General features: G+C 41.9%; 1 protein-coding gene across 1 annotated transcript in view; it reads right to left on the bottom strand.

The window, feature by feature from the left end:
- The window catches only part of prkcha (protein kinase C, eta, a), a 37545-nt gene extending 20081 nt beyond the window's left edge, over positions 1 to 17464 (bottom strand). The window contains exons 1-4 of the mRNA XM_080750423.1: positions 17011 to 17464; positions 7635 to 7698; positions 3459 to 3612; positions 1504 to 1538 (exon numbers count right to left, since the gene is read on the bottom strand). Coding sequence (XP_080606549.1) covers positions 1504 to 1538; positions 3459 to 3612; positions 7635 to 7698; positions 17011 to 17364 — 607 coding nt within the window. The 5' untranslated portion in view covers positions 17365 to 17464. The remainder of the gene's footprint in view (positions 1 to 1503; positions 1539 to 3458; positions 3613 to 7634; positions 7699 to 17010) is intronic.
- Positions 17465 to 18718: the final 1254 nt, after the last annotated feature.

The raw sequence follows: 18718 nt of genomic DNA, 5'->3' as shown, positions 1-18718 counted from the left end.
CCAGACCACTCGAGAATGTTTATTTTAATGATCAATCAAATGATCCACCTTGGATCAGTGGAATCAAGTTCTTTAAAATCTTTGAGTTTTGACAATTAATTGGGAGCCCACTTGCAATACCTTCACAGCTGACTAGTGCAGTGGTTCCCAACCTGTGGGTCGGGACCCCCAAATTATTTTGGGGGTTCCCCAGATGATTAACTTAATGCGCAACATTGTTTTCTCACTCAACAGTAAACAAACCAACATAAAGTTTAAGTGTATAGCGGGTATCTGCATATTCCTAAAGTGACAATTTGAGGACTTTTTAACACCTCTAAAATGACAAATTAAACATTGGCCAAAATGTCAAATAGTAGTGGCAGAAATTGTGAAAATAGCAGATCTTGCTACATGCTCACAACGCCTCCAAACGCGAGGCGTTGTAAGCATGTAGATCTGCTATTTTCACAATAGAACTGTGTTATACAAAATGTAATGCCTCAACTTTTAGTGCTCGTCAGGGTGGGGTCCCCAGTTAAAATATGATAATTTTGGGGGTCACTGCCTGAAAAGGTTGTGAAGCACTGGACTAGTGGGTCCCGGTTCACAGGTTGAGAATCACTGCAGTAGCCCATGTACATTTTTTGTTGCATCAAAAAGCGTCAAAAAGCATTGAGAGACGGTGTGAGACAGCATCTCTGGGCAGAGTCATACAGAGACCAGAAGGGCTCCATTAGCAACAAGGAAGTTTCAGAGTATGAAGCTTCTGAGGCTCGCCGACTTCCTGTTTGGGGGATGGGAGGTGGGGGGCAGGCAGGCGGGTAGGTGTGGGTGGGGGGTTCTGGTGGTCGGAGCATTGCAAATCGAGACGAAAAAACAAAGACAGAAAGAAGACAGACTGTGCTACAGAGTTAAACCCTTAAGTCCAATATACTTTGCCGTTTAACTAGCCAACGCGACATGTTTTGAGTTTGTAGATCTGCTGTTTTAGCCACTGTTGACGTTTGATTTAATGTATTTGACATTTTTGAGAATATAATGACCTGCCCAAAATAGGGATTTCAAGTTTAAAAGTAATTAATACCAGAGAGAGGAAAGATAGAAATGACAAGCTTCGATTTTTTTAAAGGTGTCTTTTGGCTTTTTATGCCTTAATTGATAGTATACAGTACATACAGTATTCAGACAGGAAATCGGGAGAGAGACAGGGAGTGACTCGCAGCAAAGGTCGTCGGGACTGGACAGACTGGGTGCATGGACCGCTGGCGTAGAGGTCCGTGCACCCAGTCTGTCCAGTCCCGGGATCTGAGAGATTAATTTAACCACTTTCAACATGGAGTCTCCATTTTGGCCATGTTATTATAAGCAAAAATCTTCAAATATATTTCAAATAACATTTTTTTTTTAAATAAATCGTCCATTTTTGCCATTTGTCGTTCAACAAAGTATATATGGGCTTAAGTGCTTCAAGAGTAAATAAACAAATGTGAGGGTTAGGGTAGGGTTAGGGAAGCTGCTCACCTTGGCACTGGTAGGCCTGTTTTCCAAACACACCCCTACAAAACAGAGAAGACACCATCAGATCGTTCTCACATGGAGAGTTATAAGCAACACAGAGAGCATAATTGTTTCCATGTTGAAAGATGTTCATACATTTATTTTTCATACATTTTCCAAAGATAGTGTAAATAGCAGATCTACAAGCACTGTGATGCGTTGTGAGCTTGTAGGTCGGCTATTTCCACTATTTCTTTCACTGTCATTTCTTATGGTGATACACCAGTTGAGTTTTAAGTGATTGGTCCCACATATCGGTCGGTAGGCTCTTCTGGACAACCGCCATTCTGGCTGACTCGACGCCAGACACTGCACTACCTTGGGTGCTACGTGTGCAGCAAATTTTAAGTTGGTCAGTCGGACGGTTCGCGAGATACTTAAACTACAGACGCACACGCACAAAGATTTTGCACATTTAGAGCATTTAAATGTTCCAATGTTCAATGCCAAAAACAATTCAATATTTAATTGGAATTATTTGTACATAAATCATCAAGTAAAAATTCATGATCGTGACAACACTTGGGCCTGATTCACTAAGCTTTGGTCTGTCGTCCGCACATAATTTGTACAGTCCGATTCATTAAAAAAGATTGTCCATGGATTTTGGCGGACATACACTCAAACAGACTTATATGCCTCCAAAGTTGAGTATGTTATTAGGATGCCTTGTTCTTTCTTATTTTTTTATAAATAGGTTTTATCCCACGATTGTAACCCATTTTTTCACCCAGTGCCAATTACCTAAGCTATGTAATCCTGGGCTCTGCTCTCCCTCTGCCGCGCCTGGGGAGACAACGGACTGACCTCATGCTTCCTTCAATGCATGAGTAGTCCAAGTTGTTTCTTTTCACCCGACAGGGGGGATTTCCCCGGTATGGACGTGGCGCGAGGAAGAAACACGTTATTCCAAGGCATTATTGAGACCAGGATTACTGCATGTTTTTGTGAGGGTATCTACCCTAGGCCTTGTTCTTCATGCAAAATCAATTACAATAGTGCTAAACCTAAATAAAATATTTATGTGCCCAACATTTGTCATCACATATAAAAAATATCCATTTAATGGATGTACAGTTTTCCATATTGGACAACTCCAATGTCACGCTATTCATTTATTGCGACCATAGGTCGCAGTTAACTATGAAAACCGTCACATCTTGTCCGTATCTTGTCCATATCTTGTCTGTAACGCCTAAATGTCTATAGCTGCTGACCTGTTGTGACATCACATTGTTGTGACATCACATTCCGTCCTTGTTCCTTGTATGCCCAACATTGTATGCCCATATATGGAGTTCCCTGATCTTTTCGCACTTAGGTGTCTTACTGGTAATATTGACCACATCACATGAATGCAGTCATACCATCTGATGAGGATACAATATGGATGAAATCTAGCTGATATCCGTGGATTCTAGCAGCATCTTTTTACCTCGGCAAAGGTTAGCGAGCAAATGTTCAGTAGAAAGGGCATATAATAACCTTTTCAAGTTTTATTTGCCTTTGGTCGTGAGGTTAAACTTCTTATTCTCGTTACACATGAGGAGTACGCTATTACTTTTGTTAAGGTTCGGCGGATCCATCGTGCGAGGGACTCGCTTGCCAAAATACAATGATCTAAATGTTGTCAAGGCGCTGCGTGGCGACATGTTGTAAACTTGCGTCACTTGTGATGCAAGTGATGATGTTGACGTTGGGACGTTAACGGTTGCCTTTTATGGTCTTAAATGGGGTGTGGAACAACAACAGCGCGCTAAGTGGCAAAATGTGATACGCCGGTTATCCTCACAAATCAAGGCTCTGCACACCTTTCATGAATCGCATGTCGGAATTGACTTACACAACAGTATGCGATGTACACATTTTTTTACACTCAAATCTGATCGGCGATTTGTGAATGAGGCCGACTGTCTCACCATATGAACTCTTTGCAGTGAAAGCAGAAGGTGGGCTGACGGAGGAAGGTGGACATGAACTTGTGACCATTGACCTGGTGAATCCTCCTCTTCACGGCCCCCTGACGTTTCCTCGTGAACTGCTTAAAGGTTTTGTCTTTCACAGTAGCATCATCTGAAATACAAGATCAGAGGGAGAATTTGTTCTGAAATGCAGCAGTGTATTTTTTTGATAGCAACCTTTAATGTTAAACCAAAGGGATGAGGGAGACGCAATACCCTTGGCTTACAAACTATGAAACAAATGTGCCTGTTTTTTTAATGGTAAGAGTGAGGTGAATGTTTTTAACTGGGTTAAAAAGCTGGGCACCCATCATTCTTTGGACATTGGGTTTTCCAAATTCATCATTGATAAAATGACGAGCCATTATTTTACACTTGCATATGGTTTTACACGTGAGGGCTACGTATACAGTACGGTTTGACTGTGCAGAAAGGCTATTTTTGAGGCACTGGAAACCACACATGTACTGCACAACAGAGAGCTGTCTGTAAACTGAAGTCTCCACACCTCCAACAGTCATAATGTAGCTGTGATGCTGAGAAACAAGAAACCTCAGAGATAAGATAATTGTGCAAGCCCTTTTTTACAAAAGAAGACAGTTTTGTCATTTGTGATTTCATAAGAACTGATGTAGACTTTAGATGCTGATGCCTAAAACAGGAACATACAACACAGAGGTGATTAGTGTGTGGATTTCTTCGTTTTTTACAAGTGACTGACGAAGCAAGAAGACATTAAATGAAGAAAACATGTGTTTCACACACCAGCTCCATATGCATGTGTCTATATTTGATTCTTCATGATCACAAAATGAAGACAAACAAAACCATGCATGGTACAAGTGCTCTCCTAAAGTTTGTAGAGATACTGTATATAAGGGATTGATTTTTTGCTTTGTTACATGACTACAATTCCATGGCCGTCTCTGTGACTACTGTATAGCTCTGTTGACAATAGCTATATCTACAAAATCAGACTTGTGACTAGGTGTAGATTTTCTTTGATTCATGAAATAAAATATGTTTGCTGTTATGGAGCCCCCTGCTGGCTTTGGTTTATGTCATCTGAAGCTGATCGAAAGTGAATCCAACTAAACATCCTGCTACGTTATCTGAGCTTGGTGGATGCATAATTTTAGGGGGTTCATTTAATGCATGCTAATATTTAGCTCTAAAACTATAGCTAAATATACAAGGGTACGGTACATAGAGTATGTACCCTTCCATTACTATTCTGTATTAAAAAAAAGCAGGCTATAAAACTGGACCTGCAAACAGTGCAAAAAACAAACAAAGAGAACAGCAAAATAGCGGTCAATGACACCACAGTCACAGTAGACAGTACTGCATCTTTATACATAAACTTAAGACAGCAGATGAAAAAGGGAACTTAAGGGAGAGCGTGGGGGTGGGGTGACAAATGAAACAAACGATCTTCTAACCTCAAACAGAAAAACAAGCAGGAAAGGCATGTTGGCCTGTTAAAACCTCAATATGTAAAACCTCCTCGCATGCTCATCTGCAGACATTGGAACTGACAAACCTCACAGACTCTAAAAGTGCTGCACACGTGACTTAAAGGATTATTGTCTTTGTAGCCTGTCTGTCTGTCTGGTCCATTATGCAGTGCCATATAGCTGAGCTCTGTACCGCAACACAGGAGACAATAAAGCCTACACATACTACACATACGTAGGTCTGTAGGTGCATGACACTTATTTGTGACGATAACAAGCATTCGTCATGACCAATTACCAGACAAAGCACAACTACTGTAGTGAATACCCAACCTACCAAAATATGACACACACTCTATGACACATACTGTACTGCATCATTCCAATACTGAGAAAGACAAATGGAAATGAAAAAAGACACACACACACACACACACACACACACACACACACACACACACACACACACACACACACACACACACACACACACACACACACACACACACACACACACACACACACACACACACACACACACACACACACACACACACACACACAGATAACGTAATCTCTGATGTAATCTCTCATTACAGAAGACACTTTTATACAGAGTGCTGTCATTATGCTGGCCTTGCATTTTTACACAGACCCAAACAAACCCAAACTCCGTGTGCTTTTACATGGCATGCCACAATGGCTTGTGACGTGTCACACAACAGCGTCAGCTGCCGTCGGAGACAACTATATATTTATTTCACAAATACAAGACAAAAAAATTGCCAAATGGCGTAGCAGTCACAAAGGATCTGTTTGCTTGATTCGTTCCTCTAACGCACACGCACACGCACACACACACACACACACACACACACACACAGAAAATAACATGCATGTGTGATCAGAAATACGTTGGAGAAACGGAATAGAAGCAGCACAGTTCAAGGCAGAAAGAAAAAAGGTGACAGACTGATATCATGAACCTCAGAGATGAAAGGACGTGGTTACAGTAATTCTAACTGTAATGTTAACAGAGTTGTACAAACTAAGTGGAAATTATTACCATCGTCATCAATGAAAAGACAAGAATAGGGGAAGTTAACGGTTACAGACGCTGCCACAAGACCAATGTGCAGTAAGCTACAGAAAAGTTAATTCCCCAGGCAATCAGGTTATGGACGATTGACACTGAAGACTTGTCACCTGTCTGCCTAGTACAACACATACGCACACACCCAATCTCCCTCAAACACTAGTCTCGCGTGGCCAGACTGTTGCCTCCCACAATTTGAAAATGCTCCCGTCATACAGTCTGGGTGATGGAATTTCTGATCATGAGTATCCGGCTTGAGAATTAAACACATGCCACACATAGGCACCTGACACTTAACATATACAGATTTAACATATTAAGATTCCACACAAATGTATGCACACATAAATGTAGACACCCACCCACATAGTGTGTCGTATTTACAGTGTACACACACACACTGGATATGTGTATAGTATGAAAATACTGTAGATACATACACACACGTACTGTATATGCATATAATATTTTGTGTAGGATCCCTGCACATACTGTAGCACTTTCAGGTGCCTCAAAGTATGCGATGATGATTAATATACATAATTTGCTATTTTAATTCTACTTTCTTAGTCACTACTGGAATCAAAACCAAATAATTTCTACTCTTGTGTACTAGTATGAGATTCTTTTTGAGCGGTGGTTACACCGTCTCCTATACGTGGCCGTGTGTGTATGCGTGCGTGTGTGTGTGCGCGTGTCTGTATGTAGCCTGAAGTACCTTTTTTGACCACACATGTTAAGGGAGGGGCGCTGTTGTTCAGGCCAGGCCAGACACACACACACACACACACACACACACACACACACACACACACACACACACACACACACACACACACACACACACACACACACACACACACACACACACACACACACACACACACACACACACACACACACACACCCCACACACACAGGCACCCCTCCCCCCCCACGACCACCGCTCAGTTCACACGGGTGTGATTTTTGTTTTAATGAACTGTTGTTGAGTTGTTTCTTGTTTTTGAACGGTGCTCCTGGAACGAGATAAGCTCCAACAACTGGCTTTGTCCGGGCTCTGAAGCATACATCTTGGCACAAAGAGCTCAAAGTTTGTTGTACGGCCACTCGCCGAGGGTCACATTGCCCATGCTTTGCGGGACACTTAATGAAATTAACTCATAATAGCACCGCTCACTTCACACTAGGTGTGATTTCGTTTTGTATGTAATCCCTGTCAATGCCAACTCCTACTGTTGGTCATGGAGAGGGTGTAGAGACAACCACATGCCTCTTCAGATACACATGACGTCTCCTGCTGCTTTTTTTCTTCTGACAACGAGGAGTTTCACCGGGAGAGGAACACACCATCCTCCCAATTCCGCTCCCTTCTGAGCAGGCGCCCCGACCAACCTGTGGGAGTTGCTAATACAGTGACAAACCCTGTCCGCTTCGCACCTGTGAATACAGCCAAGTGTGTTTGTTGGAGCACCTGCCCAGCCAAGCCGGAAGCACAGCAGAGGAATTAAACACATTCTCCACAGTGCTGGGCAGGAACTTTACGCTGTCTGGTGTGAGGCTTGTATTATTGAGCCTTACCATCAGTGAACGATCCATTCAGCGAAATAATGGCATAGACCTTTCCCTCTGGCTCTAGGTCCATCTGCACATAGGAGGGAGAGGGAGGGAGGGAGGGAGGGAGGGAGGGAGGGAGAGAGAGAAAAAAAGATAGATTAAATACATTGTGTTGCTATTGTATTGCATTTGCATTTAGCATGATACAAATGTACTTGAGTGTGCTAGCTGACACTGTATCAGTCTCTTCTCATCCTCTGTTGATAGTCCATACATATCCATTCATAGGTGATAGATATACAGTATATTATTCACTGGTGAGGTGACAGCTTGCAAATTATGCTTATCGATAGAACAAACGTTAACTCAGTCAGAATGAGAGCAGATGTCTAGTTTCAGAGTCTATTTATTTTATTTCATTTTATTGCGACTGTCAGGTCGCAAGTTACTATGAAAACCTCCACCGGCTGTCCGTCAGTCAGTCCCTCCGTCTGTCCGTCACGTCACGTCACACTTTTGGTTCTACTCTTATCTCCGGTATCGTTGCCCCTATCCATGCCAAACTTTGCGCACACACACTCCTTGGCTGGCAAACCACAACCACCGCCCCTGATGTCTCACATGCCCCTCTTCTAGCGCCACCATGAGGTTGCTAGGGCCAATTTGTGTATACATGCGACCTGGCTGTCGGTTATCTCCCAATTAGGGAGTCTAACTGGTTTATTCTCTATTATTGCCAGTACCTACACTGTGTTTCACTACTGCAGTTGCTCCAATGACACCTGAACTTCTCCATGGGGATCAATAAAGGTTTATCTATCTATCTCAGGGGTTGACACTAAGGTCTCAGAGGCACTTGCCCATCGTGCAAGTACAGGTCATGTTCTACTTGCCCGAAGGTAATGCCCACTTGCCCGAAAAGTAATTATCCATTATTGTCCATTATAAAATGATAGGTACGATTTTAATTACCGCTCAATCACTTATTTCTTTACTTTCTGGGGCTGTGCGATAAAATGTCATACCTCAATACCTCCAAATCCAAATGCCAAATACTTTAGCTATGATTGAATATGTCTATGGGTTCACACTTGTTATTTTTTATTTTTAAATGTAGCAACAGTAAAAACAGCACATTATAGGTAAATAGTGCTCTTATTTTACATTCCACAGACCAGAAGACACAGCGCACTGGCCACGTTCAGGTGTAAGACAGATATCTCGTGTTGTGTTTATAGACATTTGTGTCCCCTCTCAAATGAGCACTTGCCCTGTCGGGCAACCTGAAAGCCAACTTCACCTGCCCTGATGTTTTATTTACCTGCCGGGGGCAGGTGGGCAAGCCTTAGTGTCAATGCCTGTATCTATCTATCTATCTATCTATCTATCGGTATCTATCTATCTATCCATCCATCCATCTATCCGTATCCATCCATCCATCCAGCTAGCTACAGTAGCTAGCAGAAGACATAATGGTATTTATTTTGTCACAAGAGTAATTTGTTCTTTAAATGTCTGCAATGAGATGTAAAGCTTGATACACAAACCAGACATTAGCAAAGGCAGTTGTCCAGACGTGTTGTGGGAAGGCTGACAGCTTTGGTCGTACCTTTACAAAACATTGCGATCATACTACGATTACCATTTGACATTTGTACGTCTGCCCTGAATTGTCAGCATTCTGAACATGCAGCAGTGTGTGCGTAATGTGGGGAGAGACAAGAGAGCAGGTCTGTCAGGTTGTGCTGGGTGCAATCGTTTGGAACACACTAGAGTAACGCGTTGCCCACACCAAGGGCCGTCAACGTCAAGCAATATAACGATAGCCATAAATATATTGCTTGTAAAATCGTTCTAACTCAAGTGGATAGCAGAGTCAAAAATAGGGCTGTCACAATTATGACATAATCGTCTAATCACTATTTGACATAATCGCAATTATTTTGTGATAATTGTCATAATCGTTTACATGTTGAAACATGTTTATATATGTTCAAACATTTAAAAAATACTGGAAATAGCAGATCTACAAGCTCACAACGCATCACATCACAACGCGTTGTGAGCTTGTAGATCGTCTATTTCCACTATCAATGTTCTTTTTAAAGTGTAAAGTTGTCAAATGTGTCCTTCTTTTCTTTGTATGTTTAGGTTATGTGTCATATCTGCCATGTGCAACTTCAAAGCCTACAAGCCAAACAGAAATGTAATTGTCAATGACAAAAACACAATTAAAACCTAGCCCTAGTCAACAACACAACAGTAATGATGACAGTGGCCCATCCTTGAGACCGCTGCTGCTTTGCATAGGAAGGAGCCATTTGAGGTGGTTGGCATATCGGGTAAGGAGGATGTCTCCTGGGCGCCTGCCATCCAGACACACCCAGCTGGGAAGAGACCACGAGGTCTCTTCGTACATGTAGTGGTAAGACTAATTCAGCCAATACAGAGGCCAATATATCGTCACTGTCACAAGTTTCAAATGTGTACATTTTTCCGTAAAGTAAAGCCCTGGTTCATCACACAAGACTATTGCACAAAACTAATGAAAATAGCTGATCTACAAGCACACCGCGAGGCGCTGTGTGCTTGTAGATCGGCTATTTTCACTAGTTTAGATCATTTTTAAAACGATAAATAGAAAACGAACGGTTTCCACCCGACAACGGCAATATATTTTAAAGAAAAAAGAAAATAGTGTGACTAAGTATAAACTACGGCACGGACCAGGGTGTGGGTGGTGATGGAAAATGACCTCCACTATGAGGATGTGAGCACACAGGTGGGATGATGACAGTGGTGAACTACTGTATATATTTATAATGTTTGGTGTCAAACTGTAATGCACTCCCCACGCACTCATACCACACTTAACACTTACCTAAACTTAACCTACTAACCCAAGCGTAAAGTTAATTAAAACCACAAAACTACAAACTACAAAATACACAGTATTAATTAAGCCCATGAGTAAATTAACTCCCCAAACACGGGCCAATTGTGTTCGCATGACAAGGTCGGATGCACCATGGTGGATTCGATCCCACAACCTCTGTGGTGGTGGGCAGGGACTTTACCACTGCGCCACGCGGGCACCCTAGATGCATATTTTTAATACAGACTTGATTTCCATCTAGATAACGGTCTAGACAGATCTTTGACATTCTTCATTCTATGGCTTACTTTTACAAATGCTTTCACAAATGTCAAAACAAATAGCGGAAATAGCCTATCTACGATCTACAAGCTCACAATGCGTCGGCTATTTCTCGCTGTGAAAACGACTGGCATCATGATTTTCTGCAAAAGAGTCTCTTGCTTTCTCTCTGTCTTTCTCGTAATACAAGTGAGGTGGGAAGCAGACTTGGGTCAAAAGAAGATAAAACAGTGCCATTCTACAGGTGTGTGTGTTGCTGACAGGATGCAACTATTTTTAGAAAAGCAGAAACTCTGTTACATCACAGGTGGGATGTTTTGATCTTTTTTTAGTGTGGGGAAAAAAACAATTTCTAATATTCTTGGTGATTTCTCAACATTTAAAGTCTAATAAATGAATGTGGAAATATTTAATTAAAGAGATTAAATCTAAGTTAATAGGGGTTTGACAAATAAAATTCAATACTGTAACATCTAGGAAGAAAGCTTGTCGTACATGTAGTGGTAAGACTAATTCAGCCAATACAGAGGCCAATATATCATCACTGTTGGGCAGAAACCTCATATCTCCAAGTTTCAAATGTGTACGTTTTTCCGTAAAGTAAAGCCCTGGTTCATCACACAAGACTATTGCACAAAACTAGTGAAAATAGCCGATCGCGTTGCGAGGCGTTGTGTGCTTGTAGATCGGCTTTTTTCACTAGTTTAGATCATCGGATCAGCGGTTTTGGACATACAAGGTTTCCACCTGACGACGACGATATATTTAAAAAAATATATATATAAAAAAATAGTGTGACTAAGTATAAACTAGCAGGGCCAGGGTGTGGGTGGTGATGGAAAATGACCTCCACTATTGAGGATGTGAGCACATGGGTGGGAGGCAGGCACATGAGGATGACACAGAAGCAGGACATGAGAGAGGCATAAATGACTGTCTCGTTCTATTGTGAGAAGCTATCATGTATGTGGTGAACGACCTCAAGAGGCTGCTCCTTTCGATACTACGGCTTCAATCACATCCTGATGATCTTAGAAAGCGACCAGAAGAGTTTTACACTGCTGCTGTGCTGCTTGGATGCCCCAATGGGATTTTGGCATAGACATGTATATTTAGTGTGGTTGCCCGACAGGGTATCTAGAAAACCTTATTCTAGATAAACCTTATTTTAGATAAACTTTATTTGTGAATCAGATGCCATTGGAAATTGATGGAAATCAGATGCAATTGGAAATTGATGGAAAAACATTTGAGGAGTGGTGCTGGCTCGAGCTTCACATGACAGTTAGCTTGCTGCAGCATATAGTCATGTCAGAAACCACACTTGCGATTTCCAATTGCATCTTTCTAGTAGGCCTATAACATGTTATCTAGCAACAACTGTATGTATGCATAGTTGCATACAATTATTTATAAGTAGGTTCTGGTCATTTCACTCTGTAGACCACTATGCTGCAGTAATTTGGTTTAAATGCATATGATCGGGTGGTAGACCCATATGCAGTGCAAGTGGGTCTCACCTTCACATTATAAAGACAAGACAGAGTGATATGAGGTTTTTGGCTATGAGCCAACAGAGAATAAGCATTGTGACATTAAGCCCCTGAGCGTTTGCACAGACAGTGGTAAAAGCTGCAATGAATTTAGCAACGTGGGCGTGCGGAGGCCTGTGTGCCCTACACTCTGTTGCTTCACTGAAGACAACACTTTATTTGTAAGGGCTAACCAGGGGTGTCACACAAAATTCTGGGCCCTGGGTACAAGGATTCACTGCGGGCCCCCCATGAATGTTCTTTATAGGGGGAGGGCGTTTAACCCATTTAGACTGGAAACGCATTATTACTCATTATTTTGTGCTTTAACTATTGAAAAATAAAAAGCAGATATACAAGCTCACACCACAGCGCTGCGAGCTTGTAGATCTGCTATTTTTGGAAAATCTTGAAAAGTTGTGCAAGTCTTTGAATATTTTTGACCCGATTCTATAAATGTCTTCTAAATCCTTCTAAGGTTTAGAAACTTTTTCATGCGAAGGACCCCCAAAATTATATCTATTTGGCCACGGACCTCCATCTCAAAATATTTAGTTCCAGGGATCCCCCAGAAGCAAAATTTGAGTTACAAATGTTTGCTTAAAAATACATATACATTCCAAGATTTGCCCACATTTTCATGACATTTCAAAAATAGCAGATCTACAAGAGAGTGCCGCGCTGTAAGCTTGTAGATCTGCTATTTTTCAATAGCTAAAGTATAAAATAATTAAGGCTCCTCCACCTTGGGCCCTAGTAACTCAGTCCCACTTTTACCCCCCTTGTGACGCCCCTGGGGTTAACCAAGTCTAAAACACCCCCACAGAGGAGACCTAGCAACTTCAGGCTTGCATCCTGAAGTGAGAGCACTGCTTCACTAACCAATTACACCTGGTTTTCCATAGTTTCGTATGCAGTTCCATACTCCACTGTAAAAATGGAATGCAATTCCAAACTCTACTGTACCTTATTGTTAATCCCTGTACGTTATCACCTGTCATCACTCCTTTCTTCGCATTATTCTTTTTTACTTCTGAAGCTTAGCTGTATCTCTCTATCCTTATCTGTATGTCCTGTGTTGTATTATGCTGTAGTGCTGCAACTGATGGGATCAATAAAGGTCTATAAATATATCATTTTACCCCATGGCTTAAGTGTTTTGACAATTATGAATATTAAGATATGCATAGGAATGGAGACCATAAAGTCCATGTTGGTGCTAATCTGCAGGCTAAAATGTCTACCTCCTCCACTCAAGGAAAGACACATAGGATAATTGTCCATAAAACAGCATAACGATGAGTCCCATGGCACACAGTCGATACCAGCTGTCTGCTCCAGGACTGTAAAGGTTCAGGTTTCATTGCTTTGACACCTGCAATTGCTTTCTCCCACGGGGACGAAAGTTAACCAGTGGAATGAAACTTCATTATGAGGGGCAGCTTGCAGTAAGAAGTGTCATGTTGACCGGGGTGTTCACAAAAATGTCTGAGGATCAGATGGATGGATACCATTTACTGACTGCACTCAGGATTGGAAGCCAAGCTTATTCTTCACGGTACAACAGAATCTCATGCCAAAAGGAACTTATTACCAAGGGTTAAACGGTCACACCACATTAGGGCAGGGGTTCTCAAACCTTTTTAGGCTGTGACCCCCAAAATAAGCATATTTGAACTGGGGACCCCCACCCTGACAAGCACTCGGAATTGTGGTATTATAATGTGACTCGGTTCCACAGATAAATATTGTGAAAATAGCAGATCTACATGCTCACAACGCCTCGGCGTTGTGAGCATGTATGGCATTGTATGGCATGTATGGCATTGTCTAGTCTACAATGCTGTGTGTCTAGCTGTCTAATATGCAATTAGCCCACTTGGACAAGTCTTGCAGAGTGTAAATAGTTATGGCCCAAAGAATAACGAGCAGATAGAATCAAACTCAAATGTTTTCCAAAAAATAGCCAATCTACAAGCTCACAAATGTGCCACAGCGCTTGTAGAATACACTTTGACATCATCAAAGTGTATTTTGCAAGCCAAACCCCACAATCAATCCTCCAGTTCTAGGCAACACAGAAGGGGGGGGGGGGGGGTTCTTATGTCCACACAACAACTCCAAGGTATATTAATGACATCAATGTTTGAAAATGAGTGGTATTCCCCTTTAAGTGGTTAAACATTTCACTCCAGTCAACTGTAGTAAGAGGGCTGTGTTGGATTAAAGATGGGGTATTATCGCCTATCTATTGTTTGTACTCGCTGTGTCGCATGGAGAGTAGGGCAGGCCAAGGTGCTGTTAGATGTGGTTTCAAGTGCGCAATGCTTCACATCAACACTGCTTAGCTCACAGAAAGCAGAATTAACACCTTAGTACAGCAGAGGCGTGACCTATTTAAGATGTTACTTAAGGGCACGGTAAAGGACTGTGCTTTTCAATTGAGAACTAGGGATGTAATGTATGAAATTTCACAGTATAGTACCAAAATACAATGGTATACAATATGGAACGGTATTACATTTTTTCCCCTTTCAACAAAATGTACAATGGCCTATCAAAAGGGGAGAAAAAAAATATATATTGTCACAACACTCCACCTAAACGAGACATTGCAATAACTTATTTTGTGTCTAAACCTGTGTTTTTTCTGTCATCCTGTGGAGACAATCTTCAGTGTACTTTTCTATTGAATGCTGCTTGAGTAACATTATAGAGATAATTAATATATTCTTTTTTTTTTAAAGATTTGTTTTTGGGCTTTTTATGCCTTTATTTGATAGGATAGTAGGCTGACAGGAAATGGGGAGAAAGATGGGGGATGACATGTGGCAAAGGTCATCCGGATCGGGAATCGAACCGGCGACGCCAGCAGGCATCATAGCCTTGTATGTGGTATGCGCCTTGACCACTAGGCCAGCTGGCGCCCCTGATGATTAATATGTTCTAATTTCATTTCCCGCCCAGCCACCATGAGTGTAGTGCTGGCTGTGGAGTGGAGCAGCACATATTAAGCACAAAGCAATTTCAACAATGCGTTGGGCTGGGCATGACAAGGCGTGCTGCTGCAGTGTCAATACTACGGTTGTCTGATAGTTTGGTATATCTTAAAAATCACACCCGTGTGAACTGAGCGGTGGTTTACCCCCCCCCCCCTGTGTGTGTGTGTGTGTGTGTGTGCGTGTGTGTGTGTGTGTGTGTGCCTGGTCTGGCCTGGCCTGAACAACAGCGCCCCTCCCTTAACATGTGTGGTCATAAAAGGTACTGCAGGCCTGCAGGCTACATACAGACACGCACACACACACACACGCACGCACGCATACACACGGCCACGTATAGGAGACGGTGTAACCACCGCTCAAAAAGTATACCTTCGTATAGTCTACTGAGAACAAAGCTGAACCACAGGGTGCAGACGATTGTGGGGTCCCTTCTGCATGAAATGTCCCTTACTTAAAACTGTAGAACATGCGAATAATAAGACTTTTCCCTGTGTGCAGACTGCAGACCTAAAGCTGGAAACCTCGGAGCAAGAAGGTCCTGCGTGCAAGTGAAGACATGCATAATGAGGACAACGTTCCTATGTGGGTCACTAACCCTAACCTCATGGAGAAGTAGATATCCACTTCTCCTAATGGTCACCATGCAGAGCATGCAAATTTATCCACAGCGATCAATCAACTTTATAGTACATAAAAATGAACAATATAGGCCTACCTCCTCCTCCCCAACATCACAGGCTGGATGTACAAGGTAAACCCTTTTTTTTAAGCTTAAATATAGGCAAAATGACATCCTGCTACCGTGTTTTCACATAGCCAAAGTGCAGGAGTACTAGTAAAGTGGAAATTTTGAAATCCATCTCATGTGAAAACAGGCACCGATATGGGCACTGGCAGCACTAGAACACTTTCTGCAAGCTTCCTAGTAATAATGACGGTGACAGTGGGGGGTAATAACCATGTAGTTCTAATGTAATGATGGTTATGGTAATAATCTAGTTTATGCCAACTTATACGGTCATTGGGTCAAGTATTTTAAACTGGCTGAGAAACTCTGGACAGGCCAGTGAAAGAGAGATACATGTTTAAACAATTACCGGTACAATGGGATGTACATGAGCAAGAAGTTAAATTGACTGTTCAGTGGTTCTCAGCATGGGGTCTGGAGGGGACCCATGGTGAATGTTGTTTATATATTTTCCCTCAAGGACCTGGGCCTTGAGGGAAAATATATATGATAGACAACATTCACCATGTGTAGGCCTACATGTGCAAGTAAATACAACGAGGTTACAAAGAAGAATGATTATTTTTTAATTTTGAGCCGAATTTTACTGTTATCTGTAGGAACTAGTAGCCTACACACTACACAGACAGTAAAAAAAAGAATCCTGGACCAAATCATATAAGATATATAGGCTACATAATAAAGTATGGTTCATATTATGGTCAGACCAAATCATCTCATCTCATCATCAATATTTGTTTTCTTATGTTGGGGTTCCAGATAAAACATCTCATCAAATCGGGGGTCCTTGAAATTAACAGGGGTGAGGATGGTTGTACTGGGCTGTTCCAAATGTTAATTGGATGTAAACCTCCCTCTATCCTGCCCTTAGTGCCCTTAGTGGGTATTAACGTATTAAGCATTAAAGGGCTGAATCCCGAGGATACACACACAACAGCCAATCAGATCCGCCTGAACTCACCCATCCCTCGAAGGTCTCCTCTGTGTTGGATGTTTTGATGAGGTCCTCAAACTTAATTGAGCAGTTGGCCACAAAGTCGTCGTAGCCGATCGGCGTGTCGTGGAAGACTGCCAGCTCGATCAGCTTCCCGTCGTTGACCTGCAGGCAGAACTCCTCGTTGAACGTGGGACTGTTGGTCTTCAGCTTGGTGTGCGTCTGTCCGATCTTGCAGTCGTCCACCTTGATCACCACGTATGGATCCAGAGTGGTGGAGGAAGCCTTGTTGAAGAGGACTGCATGACGGAGGGAGAAGGTTGTTGGTTTGAGATCCACAGCCTCGCCGATCCTCAGTTTCAAGTATCCGTTGAACTTCATTCTGTTTAAAGTTTAGTAAACTACAATAAAAAAATATATGTACACGTTAAGAAAATAATAAATAAACAAAACGCGCGGAATCAAATAGCCTCTAACTCACGCGCTACAAATTAAGACTAATAAATTAGGGAATAATAATATGGTCAATTCTTATTTGGTTTGCTCTCCTGTGCCTTGCTGCGTGCATGTTGCATTACACAGGTAAAGTTGTCTGTGTATCTCACTCTCAGTCAGCTTCTGAGAGGCGTTTGTTCCTTGAACAAGCCTGCGACTTCTTTTAAAACAAGGAAAACAAAAGGAGAAGCTCGCTTTGAAGCAACCGAGGCGAAAGTTCCGCATAACAAGCAGCCAGTAACCTGTCTGCTTTCAGCGCCCGTCTGTCAATAATGCTTCGACACACAATCACGTGGATTAAATTGTAGTCCTCTAGGCGAAGGACTACAAATACCATAGCGCACCCTAGTATAGGCCCACAGGCTGTTGTGGTCCTGATTCACCTGTCCCAGGTTATGTATAAGGATACAGCGCCTCCCTGTGGACAAACCTATCTAGTGACTGGATATAAAGAAGATGTGACTTGCAATCAAAAAAGGGAATAATTAGACCTAATAATAGTTGTTTTTCTTTAAAGGAAAAAGTCCCCCAGATAGATCTATTTTCATTTTCATGTTACATCAATGAAGGTTCTGAAAAGCACCGTTCACAAATACAAAGCAAGTAGATCAGGGTTGGGCAACTTTGATGACAGAGGGGGCCACTGTATTTCCACACTCACTCCAGGGGGCCACATTGCATATTGTTGCTGTCGACAGAAACCTCTTATCTCCACATTTGAACCTAACTTATTTCCCACTCCATCATTCTACTGACACAAATAAGTAGCTACAAATAGACAGTCTACAAGCGCTAGACGTGTCGCAATAAGTGGTGTTCTTTATTTAGTTATCATACTTACAATATGTAAACTTCATGAACTTTATTACAAATAAGTTGGACATAAAAAGAGTACAATTTTAATACTAGCCATCAAAAACTACTTGGCCTAATATGGACTAAACTAAAATAATTAAAGGAGGCCTTATATCTATGCTGTTGTGATCCTGATTCACCTGTCCCAGGTTATGTATGAGGATACAGCGCCTCCTTGTGGACAAACGTGACTGGATATAAAGAAGAGGATGTGACTTGCAATCAAAAAAGGGAATAATTAGGCCTAATAATAGTTGTTTTTCTTTAAAGGAAAAAATCCCCCCCAGATAGATATCTATTTTCATTTTCATGTTATGAAGGTTCTGAAAAGCACCGTTCACAAATACAAAGCTAGTATATCAGGGTTGGGCAACTTTGCTGACAG

Source organism: Nannobrachium achirus, assembly GCF_963921795.1.
Source record: "Nannobrachium achirus genome assembly, chromosome: 20".
Lineage (NCBI taxonomy): Eukaryota > Metazoa > Chordata > Actinopteri > Myctophiformes > Myctophidae > Nannobrachium > Nannobrachium achirus.
This window is presented reverse-complemented; position numbering and strand designations above follow the sequence as displayed.